The 17,040-nt window shown below is 37.7% G+C and overlaps 1 protein-coding gene and 1 long non-coding RNA gene across 3 annotated transcripts in view; one reads left to right on the forward strand and one right to left on the reverse strand.

The window, feature by feature from the left end:
* camkk1a (calcium/calmodulin-dependent protein kinase kinase 1, alpha a) overlaps positions 1 to 17,040 on the forward strand; it is a 43,006-nt gene that overhangs the window by 19,068 nt on the left and 6,898 nt on the right. For both annotated transcript variants that reach the window (XM_086098130.1, XM_086098129.1), the window contains exons 2-13: positions 1,640 to 2,069; positions 3,663 to 3,710; positions 4,741 to 4,794; positions 6,277 to 6,328; positions 6,719 to 6,852; positions 9,028 to 9,064; positions 9,399 to 9,420; positions 11,349 to 11,437; positions 12,171 to 12,370; positions 13,871 to 13,924; positions 14,394 to 14,467; positions 16,584 to 16,671. In XM_086098130.1, coding sequence (XP_085954256.1) covers positions 1,755 to 2,069; positions 3,663 to 3,710; positions 4,741 to 4,794; positions 6,277 to 6,328; positions 6,719 to 6,852; positions 9,028 to 9,064; positions 9,399 to 9,420; positions 11,349 to 11,437; positions 12,171 to 12,370; positions 13,871 to 13,924; positions 14,394 to 14,467; positions 16,584 to 16,671 — 1,167 coding nt within the window. In that variant the 5' untranslated portion in view covers positions 1,640 to 1,754. The remainder of the gene's footprint in view (positions 1 to 1,639; positions 2,070 to 3,662; positions 3,711 to 4,740; positions 4,795 to 6,276; positions 6,329 to 6,718; positions 6,853 to 9,027; positions 9,065 to 9,398; positions 9,421 to 11,348; positions 11,438 to 12,170; positions 12,371 to 13,870; positions 13,925 to 14,393; positions 14,468 to 16,583; positions 16,672 to 17,040) is intronic.
* LOC147160802 (uncharacterized) lies at positions 9,166 to 16,665 on the reverse strand. The gene is made up of 3 exons (XR_015097375.1): positions 16,516 to 16,665; positions 11,007 to 11,072; positions 9,166 to 9,674 (listed from the first exon to the last, which is right to left on the reverse strand). It is a non-coding gene; the product is annotated as an uncharacterized LOC147160802 (long non-coding RNA).

Here is a 17,040-nt window from a genome sequence, read left to right on the forward strand (position 1 = left end):
CAATATATATTTGTTTTGGCTCCCGTAGTCTCTTGGTTTTCTTGTGAAAAAAAAAATCTGTTTATGTGTGAAGAGCATATTTCTGGACATACTGCATTACGTGATGTACGTTGAGATAATTTTTTTGTTATGTTTTATCAATATCACTGACTAGACAGTGCAGATCATGCATTTTAAGCTCAATAAATTGTTAATATTGCAGGAATTCTACTACATAATAAAGTGATAGTGTTTTGATCAAAAATACAAGATAAAACATTTGTAAGACAAATGTGGGATTTGCAAGTTATTGTTGAACATGTTTAAATTGAGCCAAAGAATTGAGTTGACGGCTTAAAAAAGTGACGTCATTGCTCATCGTGAATTGTGGGCCTGTGAAGTCCTCTGAGACTCTTTTGTGATTCAGTACCGTACAGATAAACTTGACTTGCTTACAAATGGCGACAAAACACTTTATGTAGATCAACAATACACACAGTGTAGATCACAGGAATAGAAATTCAGACTTGTGCACCCAATTAAAGATTTACATTACCACCCTAGAGAAAGAATGGTTCAAATGAATCATTAAAGGCCCGAAAATATTATGACATGCTGGCCCGTGATTATTGTGATGAATTTCGACTATATCCCAATCTGCACCAACAATATAATGCGCTCTTCCTTTTCACATACAATTACTCCTCTCTAAAATCATTTGAGAAAATCTGGCCTTAAAATGAATGTGGATGATGATGATAAGTGATGAAAATCTTACTATGTAGAAAGAAAGCAATACAGAAGCATATGAATTATTTGTATTCTCTGACCCTTTTTGACGTAAATGGCATGCATGGCTGACAGAATGTTTATTTTTGTTTTTTAACACGATTTACGTCAATCCTCTCTCTCAAGTGCCCATTCAATTTATGTAAGTACTGTATATGTACGTTAATGCTTAGAGTTCATTATTAGTGTGTTGCTACCAAATTTTACGTGTTTGTTTGCTAACTCAATGTGGGTGCTATGATGACTTTCTCCATTTCAATGTTTAATGTAGATACTTTGCACAGTCTTAGTCTATAAACATAGAATGTCCTTATAATAAATAGGCACTATTTTTCCTGTTGAATGCAATAAGCTTTTCCTTAATACTAGTATTGATTATATATTATATATTATGCTTACCTGTAGATGATTTTTTTTTCTTTTTTTTTCTACATGATACCTATACAGTGGTACCTCAGAGTTTGAACATAATTTGTTTCTACAAAGTGTTCAAAGTCCGAATTGTTCAACCTCAGAAACATTTTCTCCCATAGGAAATAATGTAAATGCAATTAATCCGTTCCCAAGCTCCAAAAACTGAAAATTCCCATTTTAATTTCTATTGTACGTTTTTTTACATTTACAGTACAGTACAGTATTTAAACAATAAAAATACCTTACCTTACCTGTTGTGGTGTGATGGCATCAGTGGATGTTAATGCTAGCTTTTGTTCAGCGCTGAGTTTGTGTATTTTACATTGGGCATATTGTTAGACTACTAAGCGGTCATTGCGTGCATTGTTGAACAGCAAAGGGGGGTAAAGCCGATATATATATATATATATATATATATATATAAACTGCTCACGTTTTTCCTCTTTTTGGCTCCCAGCTCTTGCAACACCCCGAGGACTGCGGACGCCAGCTGGTCCAGTTCACATTGATGCAGGTGGAGGCGCAATATTACTCTTCCAATCAACTGCGCCAAGCCCACCTCTCCTCCTGCCATGGCGATGAGCAGCGAGCCTGGCATCGAAAGGCTGGAGTCCAGTTCTGAGGAACAGAGCAGCAGCCTCACAGACATCCTGGCCGCCATGTCCACAGAAGATCGGGGTACTCCTGTGAGAAATGGACGTGCTCAGCTGGACAGGGATCAGCCCAAAAGGACTCAACCATCACGTCCTCAGTTGACCGGGAGGAAGTTTTCGCTGCAGGAGAGAGGCACTTACCTCTCCTCTGGAGGGGGGTATACACACGTCTCCCCTCGGGTGGCTCGAAGGCCCACGGTGGAGTCTAAACGTGTGTCCATATCGGATTCTCAGGTGAGGATTCATACGAGAGAAGGTTTTCATACAGCAAACGATGAATCTTGATATATATTTGAACCCTGTACTATCCAACTAAAACTTAATTCTTATCTTAATTGCTTTATTAAAATGTGATTCACAGACACTAAGTGCACAGATATTGATCTGTGATGCTAAAGCAAAGGATCCAGTGAGTTCAGCAGAGGAGGTTGCAGCACTGCAGGAGCGATTGTCAAGAAACATCCTGTGCTCCAAAACACACAAAATGAATCGCTCCAAAAAAAAACAACCTCCAAAATAGTCACTTTTCAGGAGACCCCAAAAACATTGCATCAACAAAGCGAGCAAACCATTTTCAACACTTGAGATAGGTCAAATATTTGAAAAAGATAAAATAATAATAATAACAAATGTAGAAAATTGTGACTTACACTAGCAATATACAGCATCTGTATTTTCATACATACTATGTATACACATATATGGGTATTTTTTTCCTTCTCATATATGTATACAGGTATATATATGTCAGGGATAGACCAATATTATTTTTTCAGAGCCGATACCGATTAGTAGGGTTTTGTTCAAATGTTTATTCAACAGGTTTTCACTTTTCAGATTTGCAACTTGCGTCTTTAAAATGATTACACATATGCTGCTTTTCTTTCTTTCCCTATTCTGAGTGATCTACAATGAAAATTGTTTTTGCGTAAACACAATTGATTTATTTGTATAATAAGATGTTATAACATGAAACCACCATGATGATGCAGTATTTTGTTTTTCAACATAACATTTATCCCCCCCCCCCCCCCCCCGTTAATGCCTCTGACTCAAAGCCATCCATTCCCAGAGTTTGGCCTCTTAATGTTCTTGACCAGTCTAAGCTCTTCTTTCGAACTCTTGTTTGCAGCCCTGCCCACACTCCCTCACACCATCACACCAGTCAGCAACCTCCAACACAAAATTCTAGTCCCAGCTGTGTGTTGTTGTTTTTTTTGTATTGTTTGCCCAGCAAGCAACACATTATATAACCTGCTTCATAATAGTATTTTTTTTTTCTAAAGCACTTCGCCTGGTGGCCCTGCAACATGAGCTGCTGCTGTATTTTTTTTTTGTCATGCTATTCTGGTCTGTTTTTCACCATCGACAAAATGTTCTTCCCCCTCCTCTCAGTCTGGGAACACAAGCCTCAGGCATTGCTCTGGCTCAAGCCACCACCACCACCTACCAACTCTCATCAGAGATGCGTTGCATCCATTTTCACTATGGATCCACGTGTTGATCCTACAATTTGAGCACTCGCTCACTTTGGTGTGTGTCGCCCCGCGCCATCCAAAGCCTCTGACCGTTCTGTCGTTTGCCCTCCTCTACTGGCTGGCTGACACTGATATGTAGTGGCGGTAGTTGCTATGGAACGGCAAAGCAGCCTTTCTAAGCAATACCACTCTAATGGACTGTAAACACAAAGTAGAGACTGAACCATCAGCAACCACACACAGCAACATCTGCACATTTTTTATTTATTTTTTATTTTTTTAGCCTTTGTGTGTTTGTGATGATTGATGATTGTGTTTCTTCTCCCTTCCTGATTTCAACCTCTTACAGGATTGTATCCAGTTGAACCAGTATAAGTTGAAGAGTGAAATTGGAAAGGTGAGTTTTGTTTCTTGTTGTTTTCGCAGCACGTGCAATCCTTTTGAGCTGGGAGGCGCAAGTTCCGCCTCCGCACTTTCGACCATCCAATCATATTAGCTAAAGTATATGTTATTTCATTTGAACATGTCTTTAATTCAGAATAGATTTCATCACTCCGCGTGAGTTACAATAACTTTCGGCCACATACATTCAAAATACTAATATGTTTGATATGTCTGTTAATTGTCATATTTTTGAAAAGTATAAATGTATGAATTTAAAGCATTGTGACCGGCTGTATCAAATATGACACACAAATCAAAAGTCATATGTGGAAGTTGTTTTGTTTTTTTAAGTGTTTTGTTTGTTCAAAGGGACCCATAAAGACTCTATTTATAAAGAATCTGAATTTTCTCTCATATATTTTATGGTTCGGGCTTTATAGGGTAAATTTAATGTACAGTTTATTTTTACCCAATGAATTTCAGTGGGCATCAATTATACGTGGATTTCGTAGAGTAAATATACAAGTTGTTTAATTAGATATGTTCTGATTAAATCAATAATCGAGTCTCGTTTTGTTTTGTTTTTTTCAAACTTGCTGATTGGCTGCAAAAATCCTAATCGTGTAAAGTGTCAATTCTGTCAAGGATATCAAAAGAAATGGATTCTAGTGGTGAATGCTCAATCTAAGTCATTTAGAATAATTTAGGATCATTTTGTATTCATTGTGCAAAATTAGAAGGAATAATGGACAAATAATTCTTGAATAAGTTTGTTGTAAACATAAATCATGCAACCATGTTTGGTTTACTTTAAAAGCAGGCAATGTGACAGAAATGCTTGAAGCTTTTTACACCCAGACTACCCAAACACAAGTGGAAAATGGAGATCCTAGAGCAGAGTGTGTGGGAAGCTGTACAGGCCAAACATTTTGTTTTTGAATGGATTTACTGCAGCCGTCTCAGATGGATGCGTTTGTTTGTTTTATTAATGAACAACAAACTGTGGCCGCATTTGATCCCTTCTTTTTTGTTTTGTTTTGCAGGGTTCCTACGGCGTAGTCAAACTTGCTTATAATGAGGATGATGACAAACATTATGTAAGTCAGCACATTTGATTGACCTGTAATCCCTTTCCTGCCATTAAAGACACATAATGGTGTGTTCAGAGCCGCTCTGCCTCTGCCTGTTGCGTAGAGAGGAGGAGCTCCAGAAATTTCCCCTGTGCCATTGATTTTTTTCTTTGTCTTCCACCTCAGTGGCTTTCTGCCTCTTTGATTTTCTAGTTCCCTTGCAAATAACAAGTGCCACTTCCAGTGCACCCATGCATTTACGGTGTTATTGTGCATCAAGCAGATATTTGTTCATTGTATTGCGAAGGCACATTTGCCCATGACGCTGAGAGATTTGCTTGTGTCGGAAGGTTTTTTTTAAAATGTGAAAATGTAAAATCTTTCTGGATGAGTCATAAAGACTTTGTGGCAGTTCCACGTGGATTTGCATAAATAAAGGGTCACTCGCCATCATGGTGCCAAATGCAAAATGAGTAGGACACATTTGTGTCTGTTGCAAAAAAAATAATTTACAAAAAAATCAGTGGGCATTGTAATTTCCTAGGAAAGTTGTAGAATCTTTTGATATGTAAACACTTGTGGAGATTTATAGAAATAAATTGTTGCATCGTAGATATTTACCGCTTTCCTACCTTGTTAAATCATTGTTGATAATTATTGTGTCTTAATTGCTACCATTTGTATCAAGATACTTTGACCTGTATTTTAGGTAAAGATAATTTTGTAGTCCATCTAGTTTTCTATAGCGTTTGAGTCACACGTGAACTGGAGACAATCCCAGTTTTGGGCAAGAGGCGACATCCTGGATTGTTGCATTTTTCATTTCCAATACATTTAAAAAATATATATTCTTCAAGGTTTTCTTTCCTTCATGTAAAGCAATTACCAGACAATGCAAACCCGCTGTCTGTTTTGTGCTTTTTACGCCCACCACCAAACCTGAACACCTACCCATGAGTCTAATGAAAAGAAGGAAAAAATATATATCTTGGCCAAATGAAGAACAACGTGAACACGGTTTTCAATAGAATGAGATCATCCAAGGACATGTTCACAGAATCAACAATTGTCATCCTTAAGATTCATAATGCGTCTACATTCTAATGTTTAGAAACATTCACTGGTGACACTGATTGTTGAGTGTGACAGAAATGGTGGCCTCCTGGGACAAATTGTGGGTTTTTGCAGCTTGTCTCTGGTGACATCTAAGTATTATCCTAAATAACAATGACAGGAATCAAAAGCGGAGCAGATGAGTAATGACACACATACATGGTTGATTCTGTTTCCTGGTAATTTGAATTTTATTTCACGCAAGCGTTTCCATCCGCAGCTCGAGCCACGCATTCACCGATTTAATCATGTATACACGCACGCAGGAAGGCAGGCGTGCACATCAATGTGGATAAAAATGGAGAGCGTATCAGTAACTCTCAGTTCTGCAAGGATGCATATTTAGTGCAATTTAAAAAAAAAAAAAAAAGACCAAAATGACTTCTTGCTTTGCAGGCCATGAAAGTGGTGTCCAAGAAGAAGTTAATGAAGCAGTGTGGGTTTCCACGTAAGTCAAAGCCCACACACCTGCAAAAACACAATAGAGGAAGTTTTGCAAAAACATCCAGATTATGCCGATTGTTTTGGCTTTTTTTTTTTTTTGTTATTTGGTTTTGTGGCACATTGGCACTGAATAGTGATCACTTTTTCACTGGGACAAAGTCATTGATGCCCACTTGCCTTTTCAGTTGCCTCAGGTTACAAATACTGTTTTCCCCCCATGCATTTGTGCATGTGTGTGTCAGGATTGTACATCATTATAAAAAACAACCAATGTAGCATTAAACTCGTAGCAGGAAAAGTTACAAATTTCTCGATGAAAGCATTTGTTAGAATACACATAGAATGTGGAGACATCCGTTTTTGTTGTTGTTGTTCTAAATTTGGGATTCTTTAGGTCGCCCACCTCCAAGAGGACCAAAGGCAGTCCAAGGAGAGCAGCCCAAATTCTTGGGACCATTGGAAAGGGTCTACCAAGAGATTGCCATCCTCAAAAAGCTCGATCATGTCAACATTGTTAAATTAGTGGAGGTGAGTTGATCACTTTTTAAATCCTGAAAACAAAATCATTCATCAAACATTCCGGATCCAACCAGCGAATTTGTTAGACAATAGATAGTTAATGATGAAATCACACTGTTAATGGAAGATCGGTGTTAACGTGCACCTGTGTTCCAGGTGCTACCCTAATATAATAACTTGAAAATTACAGTGGAAAATTTGAATGGGACTCCTGATTCTTGCAAGGTGGAAAGACGCTTTGGAGATTCCTACAAACAAGAATCTGGGGTGTAACTAATGTTTTGTCCAACATGGCTGCCCCATTGGGGGAGGGGTGGGGGGTGCTTCTACAGAGACCCTCATGCTGAGTTTAGACTAGTGGAGATGCGTAAAGCATATTATTGGAAATAAGACACACCAGCCCTGTTGTCTTGAGAATCATTGTCTTGCTTTATAATTGAGGATATCCCAATCAGTCTCAATAATGTTTTTGATCAAACCAAAACATTTTCAGCCTACAGCTCAAGTAAGGAATCTGTCTCTTTTTCCCCCCACTACTTTTGGAAGAGAGTGCATTTGCCAATTACATTATACCCAATTTGTTCCCCGAGTTCTGCTTGTGTCAAAAGTCACTTTCATTCTTGGCTGACTCTGAGACTGCATTCCAGTCCCTCTTTTCTCTCCTTTTGAATATTGAAGCCCACGCAGTGTAGAACAGATTAAAAGCATTGAATGTGATGTGTCCATTTGTCACAGATGGCGGGGACAAGGAGGAATATCATCCATGCTGAGTCATAGAGGACCACTTTTTTCTCTCTTTTAAAGCAACAATCTGTAAATTCAGTTACTTTTTTTGATCTGTTTTAATCAACAGTCACCAAGAAAAGTACCAACTCACTAGGGGTCAGAAGCTGTCACCCCTTCACGCATGTTTTTCTTTGAATGTTTTTTCTTCTTTCTCTGTGATGACTTACTATTTTTACAATCATATTTGGAATGACTCATATTTCCATGATTTCCATTTACTGTACAGTCAATTCTATTTCATTAAAACAAAATTGAGATGTGTGACAAGTCACCACCTCACAGACAAAATAGCAATATTGCATTTTTTGATCATGTAAAAAAACAAAACAATTCCAGTATTTTTGTGGACATTATACATTAACTCACACTAGTTGTGCTAGATTGTCTGTTCTGTTTTAGCGTCCCACTCACATTTTTTTATATGTGACCTCACTAATCTAAACATGTCGTTCTGATTAACGTTTGTGAAATATGAGTTATGCAGCCATTATTTATCCATCTCAGGGGGTGGCCATTTTGCCACTTGCTGTCAAGTGGAAATTATATCACAGTTGCTCAGGTAACAGCCAATCGCAGCTCAGCTTCAGAAAACAGGCGAGCTGTGATTGGTCATTGCCTGAGCTTTGAGCAACTGTGATGTCATCTTCATTTGACAGCAAGTGGCAAAATGGCCTCCCCCTGAGATGGATAAATAATGGCTGCATAACTCATATTTCACAAACGTTAATCAGAACGACATGTTTAGATTAGTGAGGTCACATATAAAAAAAATATTGTCAACAAATGTTGAAGGTTGACTTCTCCTTTAATTCTTTCAACTTGCATTTTCCACAATAAAACATCAATTACGCATCAGCAATGTCAGGAAGATTCGTGTAATTAAATACCCCCAATTGTTCCTCCTTACTGTTGCTTTAAGATAAAAGATTAAGATTAAAAGCAACCATTCCCGATAAGGCATTGCTTTGACAGACCTTTTATATTCCCTCTTGTCGTTTAAACCCACAAAGGATGCTTTACCGAGTCGCCTTGCAAGAACCACAGTGCAGTGATGACATCTCTGTTTATTAAACAGACCATCAGTCGGCTTGAGGCAAGCCATTGCGCGGATGACATTTTTAAATGAAAGCTTCTCTGCTGTCTGTCGCTGAACTCTAAGCTGCTTTAATGTGCGTCGACTGAAAAGGTCAAATAGTTAAAACAGTTCGGTTCAAAATGACTTTGCAGCTGTCACAAATCTTTTTTTTTTCTTCTTTCTTTTTCTTTTCTTCTTCTGACTCAATCCACATAATGCGTTATGCACAGATTGACCCTAAAAGTATATTTTTTTTAAATGATAATAAATATTACCGACAGCAATAAGTCTTACTTTTATTCATTGTTGTGTTTGTTTAACAGGTGCTGGACGACCCTTCAGAGGATAACCTTCACATGGGTACGCATACCGTATTTTCTTCCTTCCTCTGCTTTTTACCCTACTTTGGTAACTACGGTTCAAATAGCTAATTCAGTTCATCCCTGGCTTCCCTCGAGGCACACACTAACCCTCAGCAGCACCGCCAGATCACAGATGGAACGTTAAACTTCTCACATATGGCAATATGTCAATCAATATCAATATGGCACATTGAGACAATTCAATGCTATACATTTGCTGTTGGTTCGCTAGCCCGAGGCTACGCAGTGGCTAAACATGTTTGCATGAAATCATGGATTATTTTGTCACTGGCCTTCATATTTACTTATCCATTCTCTTTTTTTTCTAACAGTGTTCGAGCTGATGCGCAAAGGGTGAGTGCAACGTGTCCTTTGTTAATATTTGAAATCTCATCCCCTCGGTTTTTCTTCCTCCACGTCCTCATTTCTTCATTCCCTCCATCCATCCGCCCCCAACCTCATCTTTTAGAGTGTTTTTACACACGGCTGTGAGCCGGCACCGTGCCGGTCTTGGCGCCTTTTCTGGCTTCAAAGGGATTTGTAATAAGTTCATGCTTATTACCAGCAGAAGTCAGCTCCTGCATGCTTGGTCTGCCTCCCCCAGAATGCTAAAAAAAATAAAAATAAAAAATGGGATCAAATGAAATGAGACCTGTTGTTATTACATAAGGGTGGAAGGGAACGTGATTAAACATAACATGCGTGCATGCAGTTGATAGGATTTTCTTTTTGATCTTTTAATCTTCTTGGCGCACATGTTCATTAAAGTGCAAGTTGTTGCAACTTTTGGCTTTTCTCATTATGGGTTGCCACATAAACACCTTGATCTGATTATTATTGACTTTTTAGAAAGTTTTACTACTAACACAGTCAGACTATTTGACTGGGAAATAAATTCTGTGGTGTTGTGTTTGGACTGAGAAGGAAACTCCCAGTCGTTTTCACAGAAGCAATTCCCTTTACTCTTGGCTGTTTTACTGGATTTTGACTGATTTTGCCCACAGAATATTGTGTTCTATTGCTATAAAAACATGGAACCTACCAAAAGAAAGTATATTTCTATCTGTTTCCGTTTTGCAGCAATTAGCATTGTAATATAGCTACGTTCCATCATTATTCACAATTCTCACTTCAAACATTTAAAATAGAACGTATTTTGACGTTTTTGGGAGCAAATGAGTTAAAAAGAATTTTAAAAATAAAGTTAAGTGAGTCCTTCTTAAATGGTAGGGTGGACCCAGTTTGGGGGTTGGGGGGAATACAATGCCAGTGTTTTTTTTTGTTCTTTTGTTTTTGTAGGTGTAATTGCACATCCACTACATTAGGTGGCAGTGGCACGCTCATTGTCGGACAGTGAACAAGGACAATTAGCTCCTCCGCAAAGTGGTCATTACAGCAGTTTTAAAGACAAATGATAACATTTATATTCGTGTCAGAGAGTTGGGGAGGGGAGTGTGAAATGTTTTGTTCCTCCTGGGGGGGAACGTAACAAAAAAAAAAAGAGAAGCACTGAGTTAAGCGAAATTCCGTTGCTCTGTAGGTGTGCATGTGCAATAACGATAGAGATTCCATTTCACTCTAGTAGGCATTCACAGTACTTCTCTTTACCCTAATTAACACCACTCTAAAACTGACAAGTAAGAATGTGGATTTACCATTCATTCATTCATATGAGAGACAAAATACACTCTAAAAAACAGTTGGGTTAAACGTAACCCAATCATGGATCAAAAATTGGCTGATCCTCTTTATGGGTCAATTCAACCCAACTTTCTGAGTTGTTTTATACAAAATGACCCAATTTTAAACCCAAGTAAAGGATCTGACCAATATTTAAGAGTTGTTTTATAAAAGACCCAAGTAGAGGATCGTTCCATTTTTTAATCCATAATTGGGTTACTTTTGTCCCAACAGTTTTTCGAGTGTGCTGTAAAACTGACCTTGGGCAATGTTAACTGCTCTTGTGTGTGACAGTGTTGTAAAACCACCTCACTCGAACATCGCTCCTAAAAGTACGAAATGAATTTCATAATGGGGATCACGAATGTTGAATCCATCCAGATAAATCAATGACTCCCTCTGGCATCTTTCAAAACATTTAACCTCCCATGTGGGTCAGTTCAGATGTAAGCGATGAAAGAGTAAGCAACAAAAATGGCGCCCATTTGTGAGGACTGTGTAGACATATAATCTACCGTATGATTTTGAAGCACTAATTAACATATGAGAGTGCATGTGAAATGGACAAATTTGAAATGTTTGTGTGCACTGTCAATTTGCAGGCCGGTGTTGGAAGTACCCACAGACAATCCGTTGTCGGAGGAGCAGGCTAGGTTGTACTTTCGAGATGTCATCCTTGGTATTGAGTACTGTAAGTATCTAGTACTAGTATATATAATATAAGGCCAGAGAGCTTCGAACCCTTTTTTTTTTTTGTGAGTTTGTCTGTCAATACTGAGTCAATACTACACTGTATGCTTTAAACCACGTTTCTTTTGATGTGCCTCGGTTTGCTGCAGTAGATCGGTTTCACAAGGCCTCAGTCTTAATGATTACGAATCAATACTGCCTCGCCATTGCGGTCTTCAGATAAATCTGCGGAGTCTTCGAAAGAAGATAAAAAATCTCATGCTGAAGGGGCTCTTCCGTAAGGTGGATGAACGCGGCTCCTTTGATTGAAGAGCCTGCCTTCGAGTACTGTACTTTATTTTCGATGCTTAAGCTCTTCAGAATGTCAAGTCTCCGTTTCGACATCTACAAATCAAACTGTTGATCAGGATGTATTCATAGACTCTTTTGTTTGTACTGTGTTTTGGATGTTATGATAAGCGGTAATTTCTTTAATAAGGCTTTGTTCGATAAGACCTCATCAGACAAGGGGGGGGGGGGGGGACGCACCACTTACACCTAAGTGAAGTGACCTGACTTATTCGTTAAGTGGTATTAATAAGAAAATCCCTGCTAGGAATTCAAGACTTCTAGGGTTCGAGCCTCATGCTTGAAAATGTGTTAATATTCTGACATGGAACATATGAAGATAATCTGACTATATGCCATAAGTATATGTAAATTCTGCATGAATGACCATTAACTTCTCTCCACAGTGCACTACCAGAAAATTGTACACCGGGATATCAAGCCCTCTAATTTGTTACTGGGGGACGATGGCCATGTAAAGATTGCCGATTTTGGAGTGAGCAACCAGTTTGAGGGCAAAGACGCTTTGCTGTCCAGCACAGCTGGTACTCCTGCATTCATGGCGCCAGAGACCTTGTCAGACAAACGCAAGAGCTTCAGTGGGAAAGTGAGTGGGCTTTATGATGGATGCATGCATACATGATGCATATAGTGCAGTACATGGTCAGGTTTGAACTCAAATGAAGTTTTTATTTGGGTATACTTAAGCTGGAAAGGAAATACAAATTGGAACAAGTAGTGCTGTCACTATAAGAATATGTTTTGAATCAATTAATCTATCGATTATCAAATCAATTAATTGACTAGTCGGATTAATTTTAACGCATTCACTGCCATTGACGTCTATAGACGTCAAAAATTCATTTGAACTCATTCTATTAGTTTAGCATTTTTCCGCCTTTGTTAACAAGAGTATGAAAACCTAGAAAAAATATTGTACATTTAGAACAGATATCAAATCTGTGATTAATCATGAGTTAACGAGTGAAGTCATGCGATTAATTACGAAAAATTGTAATCGCCTGCGCCTCTCATTTTTAATCATCTTTTCTTAAAAAATAAATAAATAATTTTTTCATAATCTTTTCTTTTTAAAAAAGAAAATATAAAAAAGTAGGGGCGTCAGGCGATTACATTTTTTTTAATCATAATTAATCCCATGACTTCACTAGTTAACTCATGATTAATCACAAATTTTCTATCTGTTCTAAATGTACAATAAATAAAAAATCTAGGTTTTCATACTCTTGTTAACAAAAGTGGGAAAGAATGTTCAACTAATAGAAATAGTTCAAATTAATTTTTGACGTCTATAGCCGTCAATGGCAGTGAATGAGTTAATTTTGCGTACAAGTCTATTACAAAAGCATTTTTCCCTGATTACTGTTTATTAACCAGTGATTGTTGGTTATTTCGTAGTTCGTATTCGTATTAGTATAGTGATCTTCTTTCATGAAGAAGGATTACAGAAATCAGTGATGAGTAACTTAGTGAAATAAATTGAAATGAATCGAAATGTAACAGCCAAAAAGGAATTTAAAATAAAACCAGTGTGCCTATTCAGTAACTCCCACTCCCATAGTCATTGATTTACCCGCACACGCACACACACACACACACACACACACACACACACACACCCCCACACACACACACACACACACACACACACACACACACACACACACAGTAACTATGAAAAATGAAGTTGAGGTAAATAAAAGTTGTTACATAATACAGATAAAAATATAAGATACAACGAATTGGAGGTAAGGAAGAGGTTAAACCAGTACTGTAGTTGCTCTTTACCAGTATTTGGGAACAATTCTGTTTGTAAGAGGAAAGAAAGCGATTTTTGTAATTAGTTGTAATTTTGTGCTTGTCTGTTTTCAGTGTTCTTCTGACATGCATGATTTTTATTATTTTTTATGTATATATATTTATTAGATGAAAAATAATCATTTGAAAGAGATCTAATTAACGTTACTTGCACTAGCTATGCGTTATATCCTGTATGGATCAATTTGATCATTTTACTCCGTACTAATCGAGGCAATTTTTGACAGTTTACATTTATAGTGCAACTTTTGTTTTCCTTTTTTTTTAGGCATTGGATGTTTGGGCCATGGGAGTCACCCTCTACTGTTTCATCATCGGAAAGGCAAGTTTACATTCAATTTTTGCTTAGTTTTGACTGGATGAAACAGATTTAGATACATACATCATGGCTTGAGTAAATTGTATGAATTTATTGCCAACAGTCTGTTTGCTTCATTTAGTAGTGTTACCAGTTCTGTATGTGGATGTTTAGATTTGTATTCGTCCAATCAGAATTCTGCCTTTTTGATAGTCTGCTCTGTCAAGAGCCTTCAGAATCGATACATCATCTATATGTTTTCATGTTAATGTAATGTTATTGATTCTGGATTATTAGAGATAATGTATGTGGCAGAGATGCATTGCATTTTGGGATAATATTCCCGATAGGCTGTGTAGAAATGCACCACTAGCCTTTTGATTTGAATGCGTATCTAACAACTCATTACGTACATCTTCTTTGCTACATTTTCCCCTGTAGCAACAGACTAATTGAATCTACCTTTCTTGTGTTTTTCCATGGTCTTCTGCAGTGCCCATTTATTGACGAGTACATATTGGCTTTGTACAATAAGATAAAGACCAAACCTGTGGATTTCCCGGAAATGTAAGTTCCCCCATATCGCACCTCCGCGCTGCCGCTCCATTAAAAAGACACCGGTCCAGCCACTTCCAGTTCCCAGATGGGGTTAATATTAGGGGTGTGCCAAAAAATCGATTCTCATAAGAATCGCGATTCTCATTTAGAATCTATTTTAAATGTCCCAAAATCGATTTTATTTCAATTATTTTATACTGTCTTGCCTTTGTGTGTGTGTGTGCCTTTATTTGGAGCGCTGTTCATGTTGTACCCGGTTTGGCCAATGAGGGGCAGTGTGGTTCCACGCGGTCTAATACACTGTTAAGTTGTAGCCACATTAGAGAGTAGAACGAAAAAGTCACGATCAAATTATTCCAATAAAAGTTGGGTTTTTTTCAACGTAGAGCCGTTCTTTTGAGTGATAAAAGTGCCGCGAGTAGCTCGCTAATTAGCATTAGCGAGTCCGACTGGAGTAGATCATTACAATTCCTTGCACGTCTATAGGTTGAAGCAAAAATCATTGTCAATCAAATCATTTTGAATTAAAAAAAAGCGTTCCTAATCGAAAATCGATATCGAATCGCAGACCCAAAAATCTGAATCAAATCGTGAGACATTGAAAGATTCCCACCCCTAGTTAATATCGTCACCATTTGCCTCTCTTTTCATCTGCATCCCAGACACAAACACGTCAGTGCGCTGCCAGCATGAAACTAAATGTCACCTGCATGTGATCAAAACAAGCACTGAAAAAGCAAACGGGGACATCAGCAGATTATGAGTAATACACAAACCTTTTTTTTTCTTTTTCATTTTCATTTTGCTTCTTTAATCAACACATACATCTCAGTGACGGGGTCAGGGGAGTAAAAGATAGACAGGTTAACACACCATCTAATGGTGACTTAGCTGCTGGGTGTAAATGTTTACACCGTCATTATGTCCTTCCACTTATTCCCGCTCATTTAATTCATTGGTCAGTCAAGCGTACATTGCACTGCTGAGTGATAACAGAGTTTGTGCTTAAAATGAGACTGTTAATTGTTACTTCTGTGCTTAACTCTGCCTGACTTACAGGTATTAAATATACACACCCCTGTTCAAATGCCGGCTATTTGTGATAGAAAAATGAGATCATTCCAAAACTTTGCACCATTATAGGGCATATAACCTGTACTACTTAGTAGATTACCAACTACCATTTCTTCAACCGTTCTTTGCAGTTGAGAGGCTGCATCAAAGTCCCCAAAAAGGCAAAAAAACCTTATTTGTTTTTTTTAACAAAAAAATCACATAAAATATGTATTTGTTTTTTATTTACTTTTTCAACATAAATTAATGTTTTTTTAATTAAAAATAAATAAATACGTATTTATGTTTTTTTTTTATGCTAGAGCATATTTGATGCAACCTCTCAACTGCAAAGGACAGTTGAAGAAAACGGACAAAACTGTATAAAAACAACTAGAAATACGTCTTTGGGACACTTAAAACATTTAAAATAGAATATATTTTTACGTTTTGAGTTAACTTCCACCCTTTTACGTCTGTTAATTTGGTTGATTGATTAGCTGGACTGATTAGATTAATCAGATGGTTATTATTTTACTGTTTAACCATCCTTTTATTTAATCTAAAAAAAAAAAAATCCTCATCCTTTGTTTTGGATTTTAGAAAATGGAAAACAATACAGCGAATTTGAGTTTGTTCCCAGTGAACATGCTTGTATGATATTAATAAGATGTTCAAGATGTACTGTTGTGGATTTTTTTTTTCTTTCTCTCTAATGTGGAGGGAATAAGAGTACAGTGCATGCTGCTATCTGATAATAAGCAAAAGTCAAGGCTAAGCCTTGGTGTGTACGGCTTCTATTCACTGTGCATTGGCTCCTAATTAACCTCTTGTGCCAAAAGACATTCTCCCTTCAAGGTTGTCTCTATCTCGTATGAATCGAGCCTACTGAGCAAAGAAATCACTATCAACCTCTCTTAACTGCCATTTGTTTGCACAGAAGAGCGCTTGTATGAATAGCTCCCCAAGCCAGTGGGAGGGGGAAAAAAGTAACAATCCCTTACCTTAACTGTTGTGTTTTTGTCGTTTCAATAAGTTGCCTCTAGTGTCGTTATCTCGCGTGTTCTTTCAGACCAAAAATCAACGAAGAGTTGCGGACTCTGATCTTGCGAATGTTGGACAAGAACCCGGACAGCCGAATCACCATCTCTGAGATCAAGGTAACGCGGAGAGACAAACAAAATGGAGGAAATTGACACCATGAGGGTTCAACATGCACCAGGGCATGATGGAACCTGATATCTTGGTGATGGCATTCCTTTTCCTATCCGCGTCTCCCTTAGGCAGTGAAATGATGTCAATAAATTCATTTTGATGAATCCTGCTTGTGTTTGCGGATTTAGAGATTTAGAGGCTGACGTTTTCAATGTGCACTGATTGGATTAGTTTGTACTAGCATGATTGCTAATTCCAATGAAATCCAGTACAAGTTGCAGAGTATTCCTTTCTTTCTAAACATTACCAGCATGCTCTACACTGTAGAAATGTGAAGACATAAACTGTATATAATGATCCTCATCCGTTTTAGT

The sequence above is a fragment of the Leptonotus elevatus genome, chromosome 16, assembly GCF_054856555.1.
Source record: "Leptonotus elevatus isolate MCC_2025b chromosome 16, RoL_Lele_1.0, whole genome shotgun sequence".
Classification (NCBI taxonomy): domain Eukaryota; kingdom Metazoa; phylum Chordata; class Actinopteri; order Syngnathiformes; family Syngnathidae; genus Leptonotus; species Leptonotus elevatus.